The sequence below is a fragment of the Solanum verrucosum genome, unplaced genomic scaffold, assembly GCF_900185275.1.
Source record: "Solanum verrucosum unplaced genomic scaffold, falcon-dt-bn FXZP01000229.1, whole genome shotgun sequence".
Classification (NCBI taxonomy): Eukaryota; Viridiplantae; Streptophyta; class Magnoliopsida; order Solanales; family Solanaceae; genus Solanum; species Solanum verrucosum.
Window position 1 is genome coordinate 1,128,180 of NW_026020011.1, and position 16,808 is coordinate 1,144,987.

Below are 16,808 nucleotides of genomic sequence, written 5' to 3' on the forward strand. Positions count from 1 at the left end.
ATTGGAACTAATAATTTCTAACTATTGATAATATTGTGTGCGCTATCATTTAAATCAAATGCTAACCACAACTTTTCATTATCTTATTTGACAATTCTGAACGTTTGAATAGAGCAAAAACTACAAGGACGTATCTGTTTGTTCTCCCAGTTCTGATCTGTTGAGCTCTTTTGTAGGTTTCTGTCTCACTCGTGAAGTCTGGTAATCCACCTAATAACCATGATGAGTTGATCAACCTTGTCACAGATCCTGAAATTGGATTTCTTCATCTCTTCAGTCAGAATCAGTTGCAGGTAAGCTAACTTTCAGGCTTCTACCCTTTATGCAGTGGAAAAGAGATAATAGAGCTTTCCTATCAACTAAGATGACTGTTGTGTTTGCCAAAGTTGCATCAGCTCTCATGCATCACTCACAAACTCTTCCATAACTACTTAGATTTTCTATCGGTTCTCCAATGTTTATTCAAGCCCAAGTAGTTATTATTCCTAACCTTTGATGCTGTTGACCTAGTTGTGTGACCGTGATTGATTCCCTTCATCCTCCCCACAGCTCCGACTTCATTTGGTCACATCCTTAGTGCTTAATGACAGTAATATCTAGCTTCTGTTACAGCCGATATCTCCGCTGTTTGTCATGAGCAGGATGTTTTGAGATAACAACACCATGATTTGCTAGTGTAGATTAGAGTGTGCAACCATTTGTAGAGGACGATTGGATTCTCTGGAACCACAATAATGAAATCATGGCTTAATATTGTTATCTTGTTATTCGGTTAATTTCTGCTATACAGTAATTAGATACTGCTACTAAAGTTGAGACTCACATTTCATGCAGGAATTTTTGTTGTTTGAGAGGGAATATACAATACACAAAATGGAGATGGAGGAGGAACCAACTTCTTGATTTGTTTAAGATGGAAGACCAGAAGAGGCTTAATTACTTGTCAGGCTTGTGTAAATTTAAGTGGATGTGTGTATTTATTTTTGTAGTCTATTGAAATTCGAGTTAAGGGAAATTTTGCTTTATTAAGTCAGAAAAGCTATTAGCTTATAGTTGCATATTAAGATCTTTTTTAGATAATCTGAGTCATCTGCAAGATAAGCAGTACTTCCTCTGCTTTGATTTAAGTAAAACTTATTTCCCTTTTATTCTGTTTTTTTTTTTCCGAATATAATGGATTAATCACTAAATATTTAATTTTTTATTCACTCTTTCATATGCAAGTACTAAATTTTCCAAAATGTCCTCTACTTATTTCCTTCTCATGAGAACTCTTGCTCATAAGAATTACCTAAGTCAGAATTCACTCTCCTCAAGTATTTCATCTATTTGGATCAAATTCTTCTCAATAAAAGAGAATGTCTATTTCCTCATATTTCTTTCCTTTTCAAGAAGCTAGTAAAGTTAAGCTTAAAAGCACAAGTAAATCCCTTTTAGAATGAAAATTCCATACTCATGAGGGGAACCATTTTTGTAACTTTGACAAGCCTAATGGTGTTATGTCGAAATGATTGCTGCAAATACAAGTCCTGTTGTGGTAAGCTTTTGGTAATTATTGAATCATTCGTTGCACACACTCTGGCATTTTTCTGGAAAATGTTGCTCATCATTCAGTATTTCTTGCTTCGACTCAATTACAATCGAGCCTTGTGTATAAACACCAGAACTTCATCAACATGCATAAGTGGAGGAGAAGAAATAAAAAACTAAACATCAACACTGCAATCTTATAGCTGTATTTTAATATATCAAAAGTTGCAACTGATCAACTCAGCACTACAATATATGTTGCACTTCGAATTTTGAAGTTAAGCAAGGCAAAATATGCTGTGAGGATTAAGATTAATATCATTTTGTCAATGTTTACCAACATGGCTCATCATGGTTTATCTGTCTTACATTATCAAACTCATAGCTTGAGTGTCTCATCTGCCAAAAAACTCTCTTCATTGCGCGCACAACACGGTAGCCACCTTGAAATGTTAAGTGGTCTATCGGTTGCCAAACAGTTTGATGTTGCAAAATCAGTAAGTATCAAAGAGTAACAACACTTCTCTAAGCTGCATATGGTATAGTTGCATCACCATATCTTATTTTTCGCCCAGAAGAGGAGAATAACAACTCCAATGACAATAGCCACGGGTGCCCATTTCCGAATCAGAGCCTAAAGTTAATAAACAAATGAGCCAATATATTAAAGTGATTGCAAATAAGAAAATAAAAGAAGCATATTGATCAAGACAGGAGGCAAGACCATCAACATGTGATACATGACTGCTTGTCTACGCTAGTGCAAGGATTTAATATTCAAATTTTTGCACTTCCCCCTACCATGGATTTTTTCATACCTAGGGCTCAAACCCGAGACCTCTAGTTAAGGAAGGAGCAGCCCCATCCACTACACCATAGCCGTTGATAGTAGGATTTAATATTCAAATTTTAGTCATTAAGGGCATTTATTTTTTAGACCCGAGTCATAATACTTCAAATCTCAATCAATAAGTGTGTTATTCTTGTTTTCACTAGTTACATGTCTGAATAGATCTAAATGAGTAAAATATATAACGAAGTCTTAATATCATTATGATGCTATTCATTATCAACTACCACAACCACTAATCACCATAGTCAACCGTCACCACCACTTGTCACCATTTATAATCTCACCATCAACCACTGTTACCACAATCACCAATTACTACCGACAATCACCACTATCAACCACCACTACCATTAGCTATCACTATCCTACACCACAATTATCAATGACCACCAACAACTACCACCACCATTACTAATACTATCAGCCACCATTATTACAATTCACTAGCTACCACCCAGAATCACCACCACCAACTACCACCCCAGTCAGCACCCACAAGCACCACCACCAATCACCATATGATTTTTTAAAAATATTTATTGATATAGTATAACTCGTTAATATTTTATTTGAATTTTATATTATTAATTTATTAAATAAAGACATGTTCAAGCCATGAAAGCGGTCACTAATGTTTGCATTAGGGTAGACAGTCTACACTCTACATCACACCCCATGGGGTGCAGCCCTTCCCTGGACACTGTTTGAACGCGGGATGCTTTGTGCACTGACTTGCCCTTTTACATGTTTTACATATTCAAATGTTGAGAAAAAAAACCGTCATAATTGTTTAGGATTCAAATTGAATCTTAAGAAAATGAAATGGGACCTAAAACTAGAACTAGACATGGTCAAAGTTTCATTGCCATTTTCTGTTGTATGTCCTAGTCAAAGCACAACTGAGGACCAAACTAAGTGCAAGATTCAAAGAGCAATGGCAGGAAACAGAAGTCCTTGCTGGTGATAATCATGGTTAAACATTTCTCCATTCTGTTTCTTAATAGCATGTGATAAGAATCAAAGCACATGCTATCAACAGGCCTCCAAATACTCCGTTGAACATTAGTTTATTTTCATCCACAATAAACTTGGACATATCGAGCCCTATAATCTTCTACAGTGACATCCTACATCATATGCATCTGTGTGCACATCAGAAAGTAAAGAACAAATCCCAAGTTTCATGTTCCTTTAAATCCTCCTACATCACCATTTTTCATTCCAACTAATGCAAAGTAGAAAGTACACCTTTTTTTAAGGATAAAAGTACATTTTGGCTAAGAATATGATCGTATCATCTCAAAATTTCCATGACACTAACCTGACGGTTTAAATCTCTTGCTTTATCAGCATAAATGCGGGATTCTGATGTCAAGCGACTGGACATCTGACTGACCTCTGCACAATTTCATATTTGAACAATCAAATCTCTAATATCAAACATAAACAATGGGAGAATGTTTGATGAACATAAGAAGGATGAAAAAAGAGGGAGAACTCAACCAACTACATAACAAATGTATATCATAGAAGAGTATGATTGTTGATCTATATTAAAGCTACTAGTCTTATGAGTTATGACTGACAGAAAAGCATACATGTGCTTTTGGTTTTATATTCAATCAATCAACAATATCAGTTCCAAATGAGTTGGGGCATAATAAGTGTCTACTTATGAAATGGTTATGGAGATACACACAGGAGGAACATGTTTTATGGAAGGATGTGGTCAGTGCAAAGCATGGGATACAGAGTCATTGGTGCACCAGTCTTTCAAAAGCACCTTATGGAGTCGGAGTCTGGAAACACATATGCAAGCTATGGGAGAAATTTTCTCAGCATAAGCACTTCACAGTGGGGAATGGACTTCATATCAGATTTTGGAAAGACAAATGGCTTCGCAACACAGTTCTGATGGATGATTATCCAAGTCTTTTCAACTTAGCCAGGGATCCAGACTCAACAATTTCTCAAAATAGAGATGGAACAACCTGGAGCATTATGTTTAGAAGGAATTTGCAGGATTGGGAGTTTAATGACCTGATCAAACTACTACAGACTCTACAGAGTTTCTCTCTCAACACTCAGGCAACAGATCAGTTCAAATGGGGTACTACAGGAGACGGGAATTACACAGTGAGTGCAGCCTACAAGCAGTCAAGAGCATTTAATGCAGTCACTGACCACTGGCCATGGAAATTAATTTGGAAAATCAAGCTACCGCCCAAGATCGTCTGTTTTTGCTGGACTGCACTATATGAAGCATGCCTAACTCAAGACAACCTCTATAAAAGGAAACGCATCATTGTGAATGGATGCTACTTATGTCAGAAAGCAGCAGAGAGCAATAGGCACCTTTTTCTGCATTGTACTGTTACAGCAAAATTGTGGAACATGTTTTACTCTCATTTTGGACTCAGTTGGGTCATGCCACATAGTATCAAAGAAGCTTATGAGAGTTGGTGTTGCTGGAAAGTTGACAGCACCATCAAACAGACTTGGAAGATGATACCTGCAGCAATTTTTTGGAGTATTTGGAGGGAAAGGAACAGAAGATGTTTTGAAGGTCTATCAACTCCTTTACATTCTCTCAAAGCGGAATGCCTTATGTGTCTGTACAGTTGGGTTAATTTGTCCTATGTAGATTCCCTGGATAGTTTTTCAAATTTTGTTGGCTCCTTAGTTTTAGCATAATTGTACTTGAGCCATCAGACCAACTGTTTTTGCTTCTACTTTTGTAACTAATTTGCATCTTCTTGATGCCTTCAATGGAACATTTACTTCATCAAAAAAAAAAATGAGTTGGGTAAACTAAAAGAATCTTTGTAAAGTTCCTCTTTATTCAGATGCATTTCATTCCAACTAACCCTCAGATTTCTCAAAAAAATAAATAAATATGAATCATAAAAATTAAATAAATAAATGATGTCTTTCAAGAAAAATAAGAGTTCTCTAAAACTGGAGGTTCTTTATATCTCACTTTACCCCTAAACAGACATACGAGTCTCTGACTAGAATAAAAAGACTCCTGACAAACACATGAACTATTGTAATAACAATTAAGAAGCCTTAACCCGAATTAGTTTGTATCAGTCATATAAATTATTTTCTTTTGTTGTTTTCTGTTCTTAGTTCTGTGTTTTTTATTTCTATGATGCAATAAAATGTCACAGCTGACACAACTCTTAACTTTATTTTAATACAAGTTGATTTTGCTCCACTCTTTGCACCACAAGTGAGTAGCAGAGCAACAACCTACTTTTTTGAGAATATAAGGATTTCTAAGATTATAGCTCATCTGATAATAGTTGTCCTTTGTATGGCCTAATCATGTCGTGAGAAGAAAGAACATATGTAATAAAGAAATACATGAAGGCTTTAGCTTGGTAGCCTTATGATCAAAGATGAATGAGTACAGAGATTTCCTTTCCAGGAGCACATAACAAAGAGAAAAAAAGAGGAATCAATATTTACAAGTCATCAAATTAAGTTACACAAAAGTCAGTTTTGTTTTGGTTATTGACAAAGGGCATATATACCAATATACACTATATCACAATGTAGAGGAACCTCACACCAAAGTCAGTTGTTAAAAAAAGTTAATGAAGTCTAAGGAGGATGAATAAACCATAATGGACATGTCTTTCACACTCTTTTCAACTTGTTTCTGGTGCACCATTAGTGAAAAACTTGGAGCTCAAAATTTCTTTATAACTGAACTAGGAAGTATACTATGAAGTTTCATATTTGCAAGACACTCCTTGGACATAACAAATAAGCACTACCACTAACTATCAGGATAACAATAAACTTAAAAATGACAGAAAATAAAAGCATAAAGAAGCTGTCAGACAGCATTTGGTAGCTTTTCAAGGCCAAACTGACAGAACAGGACATTGAGGATTAATAACATCACAGATATTTAAAAGATCAATAAAGTAGTGCTAACAATGGCACAAGAAACTTTCCAGCTACTATAAGAAGGTAATGAGGTCAGGCAAACATTGGAATGAGAAACTTACGATCCAACTTTTCACCAACACCTAAAACTTCTTGTACATTTCGAGTCATTATCTGATGAACTTCGTAGAGTTCATCATTCAACTTTGTAATATTGCGCTGAGTTCTGGTGTCCTGGTACAGTTTCTTTGTCTTCTGTATGAATGTATCTTTTTGAAACGAGAAAAATACAAATTGCAGAAAGAAAAAAGATTAGTATTCAACAGAAGATCAATTAGAAATTATAACAGTGCACAGTAATGACAAGACCATACCAAATTTAATAAAAGCATAAGGCCTAGCAGCAGTTTCGATTTGACTCCCATTGACACGCTCAAACTCATTCTTGAGGTCTTCTAGGTATTGAAAAGCAAGTTTCTTGGGATAAGAACGGTCACACATTGTCAAATAACAAACACGGCCTTCAATGTTATAACTGAGTGAACCAGTTAAGAGAACACTAAATCCCCAGAGAACACCTTCTTTTAGTGTCAAAAAGCAGTAGTTAAGTACATCTATTTTAGAAAGGAAAGGGTGCTGGAAGAAAAGTGTAAATTGGAATGCAAACCACCCATGAGATTTTGTTCAATAAATCACACTGCTATCTACAAGATTGATATTACTATTAATCAAGAAAATGAATACATAGTCCTCACACAGGTAACACACATACCATGAAAAAGGCCAGAAAACAGACCACTAATAATAAGAACATATTGTAGTGTGCTTATTTATTAGCTTCTGCTTTTCCAAAACGAATTTATCAGTTCCTGTGTATCCAAGAGTAGATGTCATTCAAATTACTATTTTAGATTGAGAAAGAAATTGGGTTGAAAGAGAAAAAGAAGAGGGATACGTGATAAGAGAAATAAGTCTGCCAATACGAAAACAAAAAAGATCCCTCCTGGTTCATCGGAAGCACTTAGCCGGATCCATCCTTCATCCCTTTGCCTATTTTGTGGGTACTTTGGAAGAAAAGGATCAAGGCAGGTTTTTTGTTCATTTTTAATCTGCCCATGATGCGACTATTGGTAAAATTGATTGAATATTATTTGTAGAGAACCATATCTTGTGCAAAATTATCTACCAAGAACTATCTCAACACATTAACAGGTTTGTAAATTTATCAAAGGCAACCCGAGGAACCCTCATTACTTATGCTAATACAAAATCCTAGTTGTCCCTAAATTTTGCAACACTAACTGCAGATGTTATACAATCCACTCATGTGTATACCAAATTACAGTTCTCCCACAAGCTGTGCTGATTATAACTGCAGCAAAGACACTGGCAATAGTTGGCAAATAGTTTTATTAAATTATTTTTAGAAGGGGGGGAAACCTGTTCAGGACTCTCTAATGGACCTGCTTTCACCCAAAAATTAAAAAAATGCAGTTTCACTAACAAGTGCACAAGCAAAGTGACAAAATTCTGCAGTATTCTCTGAGATTGAAATTGCTACACATCATTATCTTGACTATGAGTAATTCAGAGAAGCTATTTGGAGTGACCATCTTGTTACTTAGCTTGTACCCATCTCACAAAATAAAGTTCAAAAAGATAACTCCGCACTTTTAGAAACTTGGGTAAGCATTAATATGAGAGATTTGATCACACAAAGAACATTGAACAGATGTTAAATGAAACAAAATAAAAGGATACTGGAAAATATAAGGCCCAGTTTCTACAGACATCCTTGATGCCTCAATCTGGCCCATAGAAAGGTTCTTAAACAAGGACTTGGCTTGCTGTTTGTAGAAATCTGCATCTTGAATATCACGGCCATCATCCAGCCCCTCCGCTAAAGGAAGACCATCAGTCACACGAGCAATCATAGTCAACTTCACCATCTTGCTTTCACAAGCATACAACTACAACAAACACAATATGGTAAGAGTTCAATTTGCAGATCTGAAGTGGGAAATATTACAAATGTTCGTACTTTCTGTTATTTGGACAGTGTATTCCAACAAGGCCTTTTTATGGGACTTTCCTGCTTTCGGCTCCAATAACTCGGGGCTTTCCTTTACTTGTTCAAGAAAGAGAGATAGTGAGTACCATTTCTAAAATGCACTTTAATCTTTTAGATTATCTTGAAATCGTATGACTTCTGCTCTCAAATATCTAATTGACCAATTCAAAACATATGACAAATAGAAGAAATAACTGAATTTACGCTCAAGTCTTCTCTGAGTAATAAATTGTAGACCCGCAACTTCTATGTTACTTAAAACAAATCATTCAAAGTTTGCAAAGATGTGTGATTTTGAAGACGTTCTTTTAAAATTTCTGAAACTATTCAACGCAAGAAAGACACGCCTGAAGTGTAGAGACTGTAAAAAGAGTAAATGATATTCATAAGGGGAGTAGAGAAATAGATCGACATCAAATTTGATATAACGATTCAAATGTGCAGAGTAAATTGAAATATTATATTGTTCAGATGATGGACTCTTAGATATATTTAGCACTCACTCATTAGGATTTTACACTGATGCAGCCTAACAAGTTTCTAATGTCCTCCCCATTTCTTCTTCCCGCAAGTGATACTAACTTATGCAGTATGCCATGCTAACTGCAAATTTCCATTAATTTATGATCATGTTTGGCACCTGCCCCAAATGAAGTAGCTTTCCCTGCCCCTACATTGTACTTTGTGTCCCTTAACCATAGAAAACAACAAGGTATGCTCAATTCAAGAGTTTCAAGAAAGCAAATTCAATAAATAATTTAGGAGGTCTCCTTGACTCATGGCATGTTTAAGCTACTTAAAAAGATTCTTAAAAGGGATTCACCCCACAACAGTTTCCACATCAAACTTATCAAAGACCATCATGAAAGAACACCTGACAAGGGTGTGTTAGCCAGTGGCATAGCTACATTGACTCAAGGGTGGTCACTCAAAGAACCTTCGTTGAAAAATTACATTGTACATACAGAAAATAATACTGCATATACAGGGTCAAAACAACTTTTTTAAAAATATATACTAAGCTTTAAACACCCTTAACAAAATTGCTAAGCTACATGCTCAATAGCTTTGGTCAAAACCCTATATTTATATTAAGAAATTCACTTAATATGTAACAACAACAACAACATACCCCGTGAAATCCCACTAAGTGGGGTCTGGTGAGGGTAGAGTGTACATAGACCTTACCACAACCTCATGGAAGTAAGAGGCTATTTCCGCAGACCTTACTACTATCTCGTGGACAATTGGTTCAAGTGCATCAAACCCAAGCAAAACACATAAGAAAAAAAATGAAGAAAATTCACTTAATATGTATAACTTATTGAGCCAAAACCCATTAAACTTCTCTTTTTTAAAATTCAGAACTCATAAACTCAAAATTCTAGCTCCGCCCAACACTATGAACTCAAAATTCCTCAAATATTACTAAATTGACAAAGTGCATCCATTACCTAAAAAAACAATTTGGAATACAAGTGGAAGGATAAAAATTCGGATAAACAAGAAAGCACATTCTCACTCAATCAACATAAATATATCAATTTCAATTTCTAACGAAGATTCACATAAATAAAAAAAATTGAAATTGAAGTTAAATCTGGGGATTGATGAAATTACCAATCACAAGCGTATTGACTTTGCTTCTGGATCGATGATCTTCGCTTCTTCTTTTTTTAATTAATATTACAAGATTTTTTCCAGAGATTTGGGAGAAAACGAAAAAAAAAAAGTTTTTTATTTTTTTGTTTTTTCTTTTCAAAGTGAAAAAACAGTTTACACAATTATTTAGACCGGAAAAAAATATTAAGAAAAGAAAAATAAGGATTTGGATTCTCTCCCATCCGCACCAAGCCACATGTCATAGTTTTGAATTGATGGTTGAAATTTAATGAATTAAAATAAAATTCATAATCATAGTTATTTACTTTTATATGTTTGCTTCTTAAATATTTTTGCAATCCAACAATTTTAGATTTATATTATATTTTTTCTAAATATATTTAAAATAATTTCTTTTCTTAATTACTTGAGTAATTTTTTTGCTGATTTTTTACTCTCTTTTTTTCAAACGTTTGTCATTTCTCAAATAATATTTGCCAAATAAAAAATTAAAATTTGTGACTTGACTTTTTTTTATTAATTTTAGGAGTAAAATAAATTTTGTCACTCAACTTTAAATTCTTTCTTACTCCCTAAATGGAGTTCATATTGCTCAATAGACATTGTAGCTCTTAATATTCTATTAGAATGTCAAAAACGTTTAACTGTATTATAATTTTTGTCAAAAAAGTAAAATACTTAATAAAAGTTTTAAATATGTATGCAGGTAGTAATGAAAAGATTTTAATATATTTAGGAAAAATATAATGTATTGCAAAAATATTTAAGAAGCAAATATATGGAAGTAAATAACTATGGTTAGACCTTTGCTTTAATCAATTAGATTTTAACCATTAATTTTAAATTATGACATGTGTCTCCAATCCAAGCTAGAACTTGGGGGAAATGGAGAGGAGTCGGATCCGGTGGGGATGATGAACTTTTTAAATAGATTTGTTAGAGATATTAAAAAGCCAGACAAACGAACTTTGAATTCAAATAAAATTAAAAACTATCTACATTTCGCATGGTGTGAAAAGTATGGTAAATTTTTAAAAATGTGTTTTTATAAATTTAGGAGATATTTTTAGATGTGTAGACATAAAATTAACAATATAAATTAATAAAATCACAAAAATAATTATTTTTATCAGAATTAGAACTTATATTGAACTACAATTTTCAAAACCAAATTTTCAAGACCATACAACATGTTTTGAGAAAAAGCAATTCCATGTTTAACAAAAAGATTGAAACTTTTGTCACCCTTACTGAACCATGTGAAATTCACAAATTTAAGCTAAATATTCCTAAAAATAAATAAAAAGAAAAAGGAACATTGGGATAAAATCCACATATATTTGTCTTTTTCTATATAAAAAAAAAATGTGCGTGGTCAAAATATATCTAGTTATGTTATTTTCCTACGTCAACTATTTTTCAACAAAACATGTCTCAACGATAAGTTTTCACTTTTCTACCAAAATAATAGTGATATATTTGAAGTAGAAAAGGTGAATAATTGATAATTGAGGTGAATTTTAATAAATAATTGGTGATAGTTCACGTAAATTGAGATACTTTAGTTTCACTCTTAAAAAAAACGATTGTGCAGAGAACAAAGAGGTAAAAAGATTGATAAATTTATGACCAGGGACGAAAAAGAGAGCAGATACAAAAAGATGATTAAGCTCATTTGCTTAGTGTTAATCTCGAATCTCCGAATTCGGTAATCAGAAAGTATTAACCATTAAGCAATAAAATTAAGACATGTTTAGGGAGTATTAATTGCTTGTTTTTGGCTGTTAAATAGGTTTCGAAGAGAGAAATAATATCAATATAATCTATGCAAAACAATCTCAAATCATAATGTCGGATAGACTCAATATTTGTTATTTTTATTTTATTCTAATTTTGGTCCTTTTAAAATCAAAATTATTCATATTCATGCTCCACGTGTGGTTCATGTATTTTTTCCAATTAAGTACAATTAGGCTTGATTAATGATCAAAGGGCGTTTAAAATATGTGTTTTGATCAAATTTAAGGGTCTACTTGCAAGTTGCAACCCTCTGAAGTCAACAAAAGAAGTAAAGGATCTTCTTAAATAAATCAATCCATCTAAACCATAGGAATTTCATACTATATAAATTGCAAAAAAGAATATTATTTATTAGCTAAAGAATCATATTTTAAAAAAGGCTTAGTAACATTTTTGGTTCCAATTGCCGATAAATATTGATTTCATTACTTGCAATACTCATGACCAAGTATTTTGAACATGCAGCATTAGTTCGTTTGCTCGTGAATTATTACAATTTTTCACAATTATTAATGATTATACTATTTTATAGTCGTACGTTATTGTTAGCCATATGTTATTATACTAGTAAGGATAGGTCCGGGATGAACAAAATATTATTGATTCAGCCTAATATGTGTTATGAACTTTCACTTGGTAAAACTACGACTATCCAGTGAACTATATATCTTACCTATAGAGTACAAACTTGTCACTATATTGTTACAAATGTAAATCACAAAGAAAACTATTACTGAACACATTAATTAGGATATGTCACTATATAATGTATACAAAAATTGCTACTCCTATTTTCTGTTAAGGTCTCACAGTAGTAAGCCTCTCAAAAAATTAAAGTTCTTGTAGAAAGGAACAAACTCGGAGGAGAAAAAGTTGTCGATGGAGTGATAGGCAAATCAGAAAAGAATTTGCAACACAAAGAATTTATCCAACAAAAATCAGAACAATTAATTTATGTCGATGAAATTAGCATATTCAATATAGAAAAGTAAACATCTAAGGCAAAAATTGCATAATCTAAAAGATTTGAAAAAAAATTAACTCCTAAAACCCAATTTCTGTAATCATGACAGTAACAACTGCAAGCTTTGTCATAAAACCTAATTTGTTCTCTCTATAGTTGGTCGTTGTCCTGTCAGCTTTGTCATTAACTATGTTTGACACGTGTTAAATCTTGAAGCCAGCGGCGTAACAAATTGGAACAAAACATCTTCTGTTCTGAAGCGCTCTACGGAAAGTGTTACCCAATTACCTTCAGATGACTCAACAAAAATTTTGCTATTTTCGGATGATAGCTCAGCTTCATAATCTAGGGCGACATAGCAAAGCATCTGCAATACAAACTTATGGATCTCAGAAGATAAAACAATGCGGAATTCGGGGCCACATATTGGTCATATGTATAAGCCTTACCTGGCAGAAATGCAAAAAGTTGGCTGCTCTACTTGAGTATGAGTTTGCAGGATGCTGAAGTAGCAGCTGATGATAGTTGGTACAAAACCATCGTTTTGGCCTGGGATGTGCTTGTATGTCCGGATTAGCAAGTAATTGTGATGGAATATGTAAATATATGGATTCTTCTATATAAAATTACATTAAATATATTATTATTAATTATTTGTTACTTCATTTAAAATGATAAGACATTACCAATATAATTTAACCTCAATTTCACTTTTTTTCTTTGTTTGATTCTCAAGAGTGATTTCCCTACTTTTGTTTTGGCTATGATATCCCCTCTTGGAGAGAGCCGGTATAGAAAAAAAGTGTATAAATGTGTCGTCAAACCTGTAATTGGTTATGAATATATTTTAATTACCATCATCAAACTATTTTTATCATATGCTTGAGTCATAAATTTTAATTATTTGTTGTTTACGGCAGTTGAGAACCCCCCACTTTCTGGCGTCTTAGAAAATACAAATTTTACATGAAGAACATTTGACTTTTAATAATAGAATAGATCAACCAATTACACTAGAATCCAATTAGGTGGCAGAAGATTATATGACAGAAAAAATCTTTTATTTTTCTATTGTAGTGTGTAAAGTATTTTAGAATTTATAGTCTTAAAAGTCTAACATATTAAAATTATTCAAAATATTACACCTTCACTTTGACTATTAACCAAAACTTCGGTGAGAGCAATAATTTTTCTCCCCAATTTATATTCTAGTCTTGTTTACTTTGAAATGTTAATATTATATTACTAATTTTAATTAATTAAATTTTAATATGATATAATAGTCTTACGGCAAAGTACTTAAAGAACTTGACATGATTTATTTCGTGCACACTTAAAATTCCTTATTATTTAATTAAAGAAATCATATGTTGTTATGCCCTACTCAACTAAATTGATTATTCATTAAATATGTGACGTATATTTGTGTGGTTCGTATAATTGTAAAATAAAAATTAACATAATACTGAGGTAATTAGTGTTATATTGCTTAAAAGATAATTCTTTCTCACTAGTCAATTAAGCGTGTGGTTACTCTAACTAAAATATAATTTATATATTCAATAAATATTAAACTGAATTAAAATAAATTGTGCAAGCACGAAGTAATAATTGGCGTCTTTTAATTTATACGATATATTTTTGTGATTTCTATGTTAGCTTTTGTTATTATACATGCAACGTAAGTACATTTTGGATTGTGGTCAATAGATTATGAAACTAAAATTTGAAACAAAATATACGAGAAAATAACTCTTAAATTTTCTTAAACAAAAAAAAATTATTTCAATTAGTTATCGTAAAAATATTTTAAAATAAGGTCTATTAAATTAAATCAAAACAGACATGTTGTTACAATACAATTCTAATATCAGAAAAAAAGAGTGCTAAATGAATATAAGTTGTTATTGAAGAGATTAGAGGACACCTTCATCACCCACAACAACGAGTAGAGTTTGAATTTGTTAAATAAATACAGGTTATCATGACAATAGTACTTTTTTAGATCGAGTGAAATAAGACCTTAATTCGATTTGTCGCTCAGACTTTTCTATTTCACTATATTTTAAGTATATACTTTAATTTGATTAAAATACATATTTTATACACTTCTGACTGAAGATCCATGGCGACGAAGAAGATGTGTGAGATTCACTTACTTTGTCTAACACAATGTAACTATCATCACAAAAGTTTATTCAAAGGTTAGAGGTGTTTAAAGTATGTATTTGATTAAATTTAAGTATTTATTTAAAATTTCACTGAGTACCGTCGAAGCAAGTAAAAAGTCTTCTAAATCATTTCGATCTTTAAATAAATCAAGTCTTCTAAATCATAAGAATTTCTGCATGTGAATTCTATCATCTGTAACAATTTCTTAGGCATGATGAATTAATTTTGTGATTAGTATATCAATTGCCAAAAAGAATATTATTTATTAACTAAAGGATCATATTTTTTAAAAAGGCTTAATAGCATTTTTGGTTCCAATTCTTGGTAAAATTTGATTTCATCTCTTGTAATATTGACCAAGTATAAATACATGCACGTTTAATTCTTTTGCAATTGAATCATTACAATTTTTCATAATTACTATGACTTTACTATTTAGTTAGTCGTACATTGTATTAACCACATATTATTACTCCATATTTAATGAAATCATAATTTAAAGGGAAAAGGGTCTGAAAAATACTTCAACTTTGGTCGAAATTATTGTTACGATATCAAACTTTATGGAGGACCTTTTACCCCCTGCACTATTTAATAGTGTATTTTAAAGGTATATATGTGCCCACGTGGACACATTACTATTTAAAATGATGCAATATTTATGATGTCCACGTAGGCACATATGTACCTTTAAAATACACTATTAAATAGTACATGGGGGTAAAAGGTCCTTTCCAAAGTTTGGTATCATAACAACAATTTCGGCCAAAGTTGAAATATTTTTCAGACCCTTTTCCCTAATTTAAAAGATACACCCTCCATTTCATATTAGTTGACTATTTTACTAAGAATAGTTATCTCATATTTATTAAATTAAAAAAAAAGCATTAATTAAAGTATAATTTTTAAGAATTCCATAGTGTAAGAGTGAAATTATCTTCTATCCCTACTCTTTTTTTAATTACACAAATCTCATATTTTTAGGCATTGCGGATACATAACTCAGGATCTGGATACATTATTATTGATACATTATATCATTATGTATCCATCTGTTGAGCTTATTAAGGGGGGGGGGGGGGGAACTAAAAATTAAATTAAGATCACATAATATCCATCTGTTGCGCTAATTAAGGAGGGGGGCGGGGGGGGGGGGGGGGGAGGACTTAAAATCAAATTAAAATTCTATAAATTGTGCTATTCCATTCCAAATTACTGTCAACAATTCAGTCATATAGCGTAAAGGAACCAAAAAAAAATTCAAAATTCAAAATTCAAATTTCTTCTTCTTGTTCATCGTTCTCTCTGTTTCATCCATAGTAAGAAGTTTCATAAAATACATAATGAATATTTTGATTTTGCTGAGGCATTCAGGAATCTGGGAAAGTGAAGTTAGATATGAATGATACAAAAGTGAAGGAATAGATGATACAAATAGTACGGAAGTGAAGGTGAAGCAGTTGTACAAGGATAAAGCTACTCTAGTGGCTGTAATGGCAAAATATAAAATACATAACTTCAATTTTCGAGTTAAAAGATTTGATTAAAAAAGGCACGCAACACATATTCTTGTCCTTTAATCATTATTTTTTCATTCATGAATTTGTATACTGATCTATATGTTATGATACATTGATGGTTAGAGTTTGATACATTAAAAATTTAACGTACATGTTATAGGTTTTCACATTGTGAGTTAGTGTAATGTTAATATAAAGTATCAGATACATGTGAATTTCTTTTTTGATTTTTGAATTTGTATATGCATACATAAATCATGATACATTACTGATTTCAACTTGATACAATTCTAGTTTGATGTATATTTAATGATTTTTTTTATAGCTTTGAGTAAATGTGTTATTACTATAATGTACCAGATACATGTGAATTTC

At 32.3% G+C, this 16,808-nt stretch overlaps 2 protein-coding genes across 3 annotated transcripts in view; one reads left to right on the plus strand and one right to left on the minus strand.

Annotated features, from left to right (window-relative positions):
* LOC125819945 (nuclear pore complex protein NUP107) overlaps positions 1–1,080 on the plus strand; it is a 33,856-nt gene extending 32,776 nt beyond the window's left edge. The window contains 2 exon segments of the mRNA XM_049499349.1: positions 177–293; positions 835–1,080. Coding sequence (XP_049355306.1) covers positions 177–293; positions 835–903 — 186 coding nt within the window. The 3' untranslated portion in view covers positions 904–1,080.
* An 803-nt stretch (positions 1,081–1,883) lies between these two features.
* LOC125820159 (25.3 kDa vesicle transport protein-like) lies at positions 1,884–10,085 on the minus strand. 2 transcript variants are annotated; one of them, XM_049499582.1, is made up of 6 exons: positions 9,975–10,085; positions 8,045–8,253; positions 6,658–6,818; positions 6,406–6,552; positions 3,705–3,781; positions 1,884–2,164 (listed from the first exon to the last, which is right to left on the minus strand). In XM_049499582.1, exons 2-6 carry the CDS (start codon positions 8,230–8,232, stop codon positions 2,081–2,083), a joined length of 657 nt encoding a protein of 218 aa, XP_049355539.1. In that variant the 5' UTR covers positions 8,233–8,253; positions 9,975–10,085; the 3' UTR covers positions 1,884–2,080. The 2 variants fall into 2 exon arrangements, with proteins under 2 accessions (XP_049355539.1, XP_049355540.1); XM_049499583.1 differs by lacking the exon at positions 9,975–10,085 and adding an exon at positions 8,325–8,348.
* Between the last annotated feature and the right edge of the window lie 6,723 nt (positions 10,086–16,808).